Source organism: Orycteropus afer, unplaced genomic scaffold (assembly GCF_000298275.1).
Source record: "Orycteropus afer afer isolate SDZICR_OR568_19922 unplaced genomic scaffold, OryAfe1.0 scaffold00246, whole genome shotgun sequence".
NCBI lineage: Eukaryota > Metazoa > Chordata > Mammalia > Tubulidentata > Orycteropodidae > Orycteropus > Orycteropus afer.
The window spans coordinates 3,714,149-3,722,617 of NW_006921833.1; the positions used below are offsets into that span (position 1 = coordinate 3,714,149).

Sequence of the window (8,469 nt, forward strand, 5' to 3'; positions counted from 1 at the left end):
TGACTCCTCAATCTGTTCCAGTCCCCTTTGCCTTTTCTGTCCTCTCCCTGGCTTCCCGCCTCACTGCTTGTGGGGCATGGCCTGGGTTCCTCTCTTCACCTGGGTCCCTGAGGCTGACTCCTCGAAAGAGGAGTAAGACCATGTAAAATCTCTACAGAGACTTTCCACATTATGTAGAATTATTTACAGAAACCATTTTTTTTTCTCTTATTAACACAGGGCCAAAAAAGATAAAGGTAGACTTAAAAAAAATTATAAAAATCATCTTTAAAAATAAACATACAATGACAAGTGTTAGAAATAATTTTATAAATGTTTTCTAATACTCATAGGGATTCAAGGAAATAGACTCAAATTGTATTTCTATTATTCCTTTATTGCAAAACAGACAAAAATAAATTCATCTAGAACACATAATGACTACAGCTTATGATTATTAGGTTTCCTTCATATACTAGGAGCTCTGGTGATATAGTGCCTAAGGCATTGAACTACTAACTAGAAGGTTGGTGGTTCAAACCGACCAGCCACTCCACAGAAGGAAGACTGAGCAATCTCAGATTTACTGTCTCGGAAACCCAAAGGGGGTTGTTATGAGTCAGAATTGACTCAATGGCAGTGAGTTTGATTTTTTCCCCCATGTAGTAGGTGCTATGCTATAATGGGAGCTCTGGTAACATAGTGCCTAAGGCATTGGACAGCTAAGCAGAAGGCCAGCGGTTCAAACGCACCAGCCACTCCGTGGAAGGAAGACTGAGCAATATACTTCCATAGAGGTACCACCATGGAAACCCAAGGAGGGGTCACTATGAATCTAAATCAATTCAATGGCAGTGAGTTTGTGTTATTTTTTTTTAAGGCACTATACTATATGCTTTTTATCATTTAATTCTCATAATCATGTTATAAAAGAGGTACTTCTACTGTCCCTCCTTTACTTGAGAAAACTGTAGTTCACAGAAATGGGATCTGAAACCAGAGATGCATGACTCCAAAGTCTGAGTTCTTAACCCAGCTTCCTATATTGTTTTCTCATCTACACGTCCAGAAATGTAATATCAAATTTGTATTATTACTGAAACTATAAACTCCCAGAGGGATCTAATTTAATTAGGAAAATTAGTTATTTTTTCAGTCTATTCTAGTTAGCATGCTAAATAGTCACAGCCCATTAAAAATATATTTTTTAAAAGGCTTACTTGATTTCTGACATGGACAGAACCTTTTCCCAGATCGAGGACATTCTCCACAAGCACCAACATGGCAAACCTGCTCACATGTATGGTTGCCACATGACAGTGTTTTTCCACATACCTAAAGTAAAATGTAATAAGCACTAGTGAACAATATAAAAAGTTAACCAAAAGGACTTCATACAAGACATAATCCATTTATAAATCACAAGAAAATTTTATTAGTATTTCTTATATTACCATGCTTTATATCTTACATGTTTCCTATGTTTTTTTTTTTCCCCTATAAACCAGAGTGTATTATAAAAATAAAATAAAGAAAAAGTGCATATGGCTTCTTAATGGCCATCCATCAAAACTTTCCAAGTGAGACTAAAACCATGCCACTCCTAGAACAGGCCTACAAACTCAATCAATCCTACTTCCTCCACTGGATTGACTCAAGACCTACGAGGGATAGGTGCAGGGGTATTGGTTGAACAGAGAGGAAAGAGGAGGAGGAGGAGGTAGAGGAGAGAGAGAGAGGGAAAGGGGGAAGGGGGGGGGAGAGAGAGAGAGAGAGAGAGCGCTAACAATAGCATACGTAGGTATTGAATCCAAAATTCATCAAATAGCTGTTAATTTGGAAAACAATTTCCCTACTACCACTAATTAAAATGACATTAAATTGGATAGTGTCCTAAAGCATGAATAGAATCCATCTGATTTGCTTTTCTTCTTTTATCTAACTAAAGCTAATTAGCATTTGTTTTTGAATTAATACCCATCCCTCATAATGCACATATACTTACTTGATTACAGTGCCACAGTGGACTTGCACAACTTCTTTCAGCTACTTGTTTGCCACAGACACATTTCTGTCTACTAACTCTTGGACAAGGCGGACAATTTCCTAAAACAAGAATGATAAATTAGCATAGAAGCATATAAAAGCAAGAGAGACTGCTCTGACTTTTGCTTAAAGTCAAATACATAACAGGTATAATCTTTTACCTGAATGACAAGGATTTTCACACCTATGCTGTCCGCAAAGCAACTTGCGCCCACATTGCAGCTGACAGGACCATTCCTTGGCACTGCACCTACGAGGGATAGGTTTTGCTTTCTTACAGTAACAAGTAGTTGTAACCATCTTTGGACAAGGAGGGCAGGGACCTAGGATCCAAGAAAGAGAAGGAGAAGAAATCAGGAGTCAAAAGCTAAAACTTCCAATACCTAAACCTATCAGTAATTTCTAAAGCTTTCCTTGCTAATACTTTAAAAGGCTCTCTCTCTTGTTATTTTCTGAAAGCAAACTAAAGTTCTGAGTTCAACTTTCAGAATTTTTTTGGCTTTAATATAAGAATATATGAAGAACCACTCACAATTAAAAATGTAATAAATATCTAACTCACCTGGATGACAAAGGAGTAAACACTTATGGCCACAAGGAGGTTTAAATTCTCTCTCACATACTTGGCCACATGAATGAGGCACCAGCCATGGGTCTAAAGGTGGATCTTCTACTTTTCCACAGTAGCAATAGTACCTACTAGGTGTTTCAGATCGTTTGTATTCAAACCTGCATTTTGGACTGTAAAGAATGAAAGAAATTACTAAAGTTAATTTCATATTTAAAAGCAACATAAACCAAAACCAAACTCAATGCTGTCAAGTCAGATCTGACTCACAGCAACCCCTCCTTGGGTTTTCGAGGCGCTATCATTACGGAAATAGACTGCCCAACCTCAGCAGTAAAACGTAAGCAGTAAATATAAATATACTTAGTTTAAGAGTTTAATTTTTTTACATTAAGGCACTTTCTACTCCACATTTACATTAGTAAATAAACAAGATCTTAGCAGAATTAATTCCCACTGTTAAGAACAACTCTGTTCAATACCACTTCCTGAGATGACTGAACTGTTCTATACCTACAGTGTCCACTACAATAGCCATTAGCCACACACAGCTAGGAGCACTTGAAATGTGGCTAGTGGATGCAACTGAGAAGGAATAGATTTATTCTATTTTATTTATTTTCAAAAATTTGCATAGCCACATTAGCTGCTACAGTACTACCACATGCCTAAAATACAGCTACAAAAAGAAAGCAACATTAGCTTTCCATTAACTACTTGCACTTTATTTCTGAAGTACTCACCCTGATTTTTATTAAAGTCAATGGTTTAAAAGTTTGGTGTATGGTTCATAAACAAGTAAAATACCTTAGCAGCAACAAATAAAAAGCAAAGAAAAACTAAGACAGTGAGGTCATAGGCAGGCAACATGGCAGCCAGAAGGATGACTAAGATCCAGAATTAAGGGGGGAAGAAAACATGAAAGTAATCAAAGAATTTCATCACTCTTAACATCTCACACATAACTGATATATTTCAAATGTGCCTAAATGGAAGAAGAGCTCAAATTATGTTTCATATTCTCTGCTAAAGAAGAGAGATTTTTAATCAGCCAGATCAAAAAAAAAAGTTATCTTTCAGGTCCATCAAAAATTAATTTGTAGGTCATAGATCCCTTCATTCTCAAAAAATGCTCTAACCTTTATTATTCTCCAGACAAATGAGGTGTTAGGACACTTTACTAGAACAAGTTTCATATCATCACTTATATTTCTTTTGTACTGTTGTGACTTGCCAGTAAGTCAGCCCTTGACTCACAGAGACCCCATGCGTGATGAGATCAAACTGTTGTGATTCACTGGGTTTTCAATGGCTTATTTCCACTGTCCTGAGAATATGTTCTGTTTCTACATAAGCTCCACATAAATATATAAAATAATCAAAAAACATTTGTTCTTACAATTAAAAATCAAAAACAAAATATCAATTCTCATCTGGAATACATAATAGACATTTGTTAGAAGAGTTAAATTTTCCTTATGAAAAAATCCTACCACTCCTTGTAAGCTATTGTGGAAGGAGATATATACTTTTAATTAGCTTAGATATGAATGGCCATCAGGCAACTCACTACACCTTAACACACTGCCTGTCAGCCCTGATACTGAACTATTGCAGAAGACTAGGGAAAGTAAAGGCAGAAGTGCAAATGCATGAGTTTTATTTTAAATAACAGCATGTCAGTAATGAATACAATTATGCTTTATCTTCTTTATAAACAATATTTTAGGTAGGAGCATGTAAACTTTTGATTTCCACAAAATAAAACTATTAAAATTTTTTTGATCAAGTTCTAGCTCCATTTTGACAATGACTAAACAAAATGAGCTCTCAACCAAAACAAACATTTCCTTTCTTAAAAAAGGTAGAATATAGAATGCAAACAATACAATACAGTTCATTAAATATTTGTTCCTTATAGCTTTATAAAAGTACCAGTTCACTTTTTAATTGGCAAAATGATTACTTACATATAAGGTTTAAGTCTCTAAAAGAAACAAGCTAGAATATCTGATTTAATTCTATACCTATTAAACACTAAAATCCCCCCATAAATAATATACAGCATCAAAACAAATTACACTTTGAAATTTTAAACTGCTTCAGAGAAGATAACATTTACTGAAGAGAACACAAACAGTATCTCTAAAAACAATACCATAGGACAAAACCAGTTAGAAGCATAGATATAGCTCTAAATTTATAAGTCAGAAATCCTACTTTAAAATCCTGGCTCCACCACTTATGAATTAAAGGATTCTGAACAATAACATGAAGCGTCAGTTAGCAATATCCCACTGGTCACATGGGAATTAACTCTCCCACATATTGCTGAGAACTGTTTTTATAAAGTAACTAACCCAACCCACCAGTGGAATCCTGACTCATAGCAACCCTACAGGACAAAGAAGAACTACCCCATGGTGTTTCCGAGACTATAAATCTTTACAAAAGCAGACTGCTGAAGCTTTCTCTCACTGAGCAGCGGGTGGGTTCCAACTACCACCTTTCCATTAGCAGCCAAGTAATTAAACACTGTGCCACCAGTAATTAGCAGGTGAAAAATATTTTTGAAAAACCACACCATCACAATTTTACAAGTGTACTGGTATTTACAGTAATAAGGGGAGGTCTGAAACAGATTCGGGCTTTAGGAGGTATGAATCTTATACAACTTAAGGGCCCTCATTAAGAAAAAGAACACAAAATTAGAAACACAGATACAGAAGTGAATATAAATGTAAATACACAGGGTCCCTTAAGCTTATTACTTCATTATCTTGACAGTAAATCTACCCCTCTGGGTAGACAATTTTTAAATTGTCTTTTTTAATTTTTATTTCCCAACTCTTTCTGGGAATGTAGGACAGAAGTTCAAGATCGTATAACTTATCAATCATAGTACTGATCATATAACCATCAAGTCTATGCCAAACTAATAAGATAAATACAAACGAATTAATGAAATGAACAATATACACCTGCTGTTCTGAGGGATTTTGAGAGTAAATTTGGACTCCTATGATCAAAATAGATGATAGTCTTTCATAATGTGGTACTATTCACAATAGGAACTCCAAAAGAGAACTATCAGAATTATTAAAGATTCTCAGTCCTATAGAAAAGAAAGTCCTTTAAAAAGGCTAATTAAAGAGTTGTTTGGCGGGGGTAGGGGGGGTGGGGGGTGGAGAGTTATAAACCTTAAATGATTTATATTATTGAATTATTGAGAGGAATAAGTAGTTAAACAAATTGGAAACAAAATAAAACACTACCAAGGTTGCATTTCATCACAGACCACATAAACGCCAAACAGTTATTAAAGCTGCCAGTAAAACAACGCATGATCTACAGTTTTCAAGTATTCCACAACTTAACATTCCACATTAGAAAAAGTTACCAAGGCCACGGATAATCTCTCTTTCCAAAATCATCATCAGTCAAAGAAGATACAAGAAACTGGCTATCCTTAGCCCACTTCTGGATACAAGGCATGTGAAATATACAGTAACATCCCGAACAGCTCCAGACCTAAGACAAAGGTGGTAGAAGTTAACATGCATGTAATGATTTTACTTTAAATGAGCATCACATTAAATTACTTTCAAGAGCTACCTAAGGATTAAAGGAAAAATTACTCCAGTACAATAGAAGAAATATTCTTCATAAAAACATATTAAAATGCAGAACACAGTAAAGAAAAAGATGAATCAGCTAGAAATAAGTACTGTTAACATTCTCAATGGGCACCAAATCTTTCTGTACATATTTTACAATCTTAAAAAATAAGGTCATACTGTACGGACTGATAGGTAATTTTACAGTCTTAACATTGTATAAGCATTACCCTTGTCAAATGTTTGTACAACATGATTTTTAAACTGTACAATACAGAATGTAGATTTATGTACCATAATTTAGCCAATCTTTTAATGTTGAACATTGTTATAAATACACTATAATGAAATCCTTAAACATAAATATGTATATATCTCCATAGAGCCCTTCTGTTATATAACACCCATTAGTCTAGCACTTACAATGCTTAAATTCTAAAAATTAGGTAATTTGAAAACTTGAGAATACATATATATATATATATAATTTTAAAACTTAAAAAAATAGTAAATTAATTCCTAAAGTCTGCTAACACTCTGATATAATGAACAAAAACAGTTCTCCTTTCACTGTAACATTTTGTAACTGTCTGATATAACCATAGACATACACTACACTGCCTTAGCTGGAAAACACACAAAAAACAAAGCCAACATGTTAGTTTGGGTTTTTCCCAAAGCAGAGGCTTAGACTGTATGAGGACTTAAGTAATGTCTGAAGATCTTTCTTCCCCAATGACCCTACAAACTTCCCACAGTGCCTTCACCACAGTAGAAGCTCCCTAATAAACCATAACAACTGCTAGGTTCTGCTTCCTTGAAGGCAAGAGCCATAATCAACTTTTCATTAAACTACTGAAAGTAAGGAAACATGGTTCATTTTAGTAATTCAGTATTTGTGGAAATCTCTAAAGTACTGATGTTAAAAATGTTCTATCAAATCAACAGGGGCATTTAAAACTGATACTTATTGCAGCTTAGTACTAAAATTACTGGATGCTTACTGGGGTAATTTTGAAAAAAATTACAGATTCACAAAATGAAGATTAGTTCATACTCAAAATTATCAAAAGAAGCACTTTCAAACAAAAAGTAAGACAATAATAATATATGGTTAATTATTATAAATGCAAAATAAGATTTTTTAGGAGCTATATTACTACACATAAGGAGAAAACTTACTGCTTGGTTTCTCTTCACTGAAGCAATACAAATTAAGCATGTCATAGCCCCTGCTTGAAATGCTTCATTTATATACTGTTTTGTTCGTTCTAATTCACATATATCTCCATCTTGAAATTTAAAAACAGAAATCACAGTTTAAGCAACATCTAAAAACAACACAAACTCACTAATAGCACTACATTATGTAACAATTATCTAGCAATTCCAATTCCTTAAGCTACACAACTAGAAAATAGAAAAGTATTTTTATTATTATTATTGAAAAAAAACCACCTATGAAGTGCTAAGAGTTCACAGAGTCCATGCATTAAAACTTAGGTTATATATTCAAAAACAGGATGCTAGCATTCCCTCAGCATGTACCCGCTTTTATTACTGTTACCGTCCTCAACAACTTTTGTGGAAGGAGAGCCTTAGGTAAGAACAGCAAGATGTAAAGTAACAAAGGAAAAGCATACCAAAGAGCAGCTTCAGCTGAACTCAATGTGAAGCTAAGTAGAACCATTTACCTTAAACACAAGCGTGTGTATGCCCACCTGTGTGTGTGACACAGCACATTCTTAATAAAAACTTGTTGAATGAAGAACTTAACTGAGAAGACTCTGAGGTCATTACAGTGTATCAATCTTGTTTAATTGTGTTCACTATTTATGCTTAAAAAGGTAGCATAAAGGACATTTTTTAAAAAAATCACTAGATTTATTTTCTTGAGGTAATTACTGAGCGCTTTATTTGCTAGGCACTGTATTATCAGTATCTCATAAGGATTAAGTGAACTATTATCCTCATTTTACAGATTGAAAAAAAAAAAAAAAACCTGAGACAGATTAAGTAACTTCAATCTGACTCCCAAGTACCTCAGCCCTCCCTCACAGTATACTTCGCCTTTATTGCTATTACAGCCCTTAACAAATGTCATGATCTTTCTCAGGAATAAGTAGCAAGACATATGTAACAAGAGAAAGCATACCAAAAAGCAAGGTATGCAACCCCTATGCTATGCTGGAGGAGCTCTGGTGGTGTATAGTGCCTAAGGCACTTGACTGCTAACCAGAAGGCTAGCAGTTCAAACCC

The 8,469-nt window shown here is 34.6% G+C and overlaps 1 protein-coding gene across 1 annotated transcript in view; it reads right to left on the bottom strand.

Moving 5' to 3' along the window:
* NFXL1 (nuclear transcription factor, X-box binding like 1) overlaps positions 1-8,469 on the bottom strand; it is a 111,231-nt gene that overhangs the window by 92,667 nt on the left and 10,095 nt on the right. Inside the window, exons 3-8 of the mRNA XM_007949445.1 lie at positions 7,393-7,502; positions 5,994-6,124; positions 2,588-2,766; positions 2,187-2,348; positions 1,985-2,085; positions 1,200-1,314 (exon numbers count right to left, since the gene is read on the bottom strand). Of these exons, the coding sequence (XP_007947636.1) occupies positions 1,200-1,314; positions 1,985-2,085; positions 2,187-2,348; positions 2,588-2,766; positions 5,994-6,124; positions 7,393-7,502 (798 nt within the window). The remainder of the gene's footprint in view (positions 1-1,199; positions 1,315-1,984; positions 2,086-2,186; positions 2,349-2,587; positions 2,767-5,993; positions 6,125-7,392; positions 7,503-8,469) is intronic.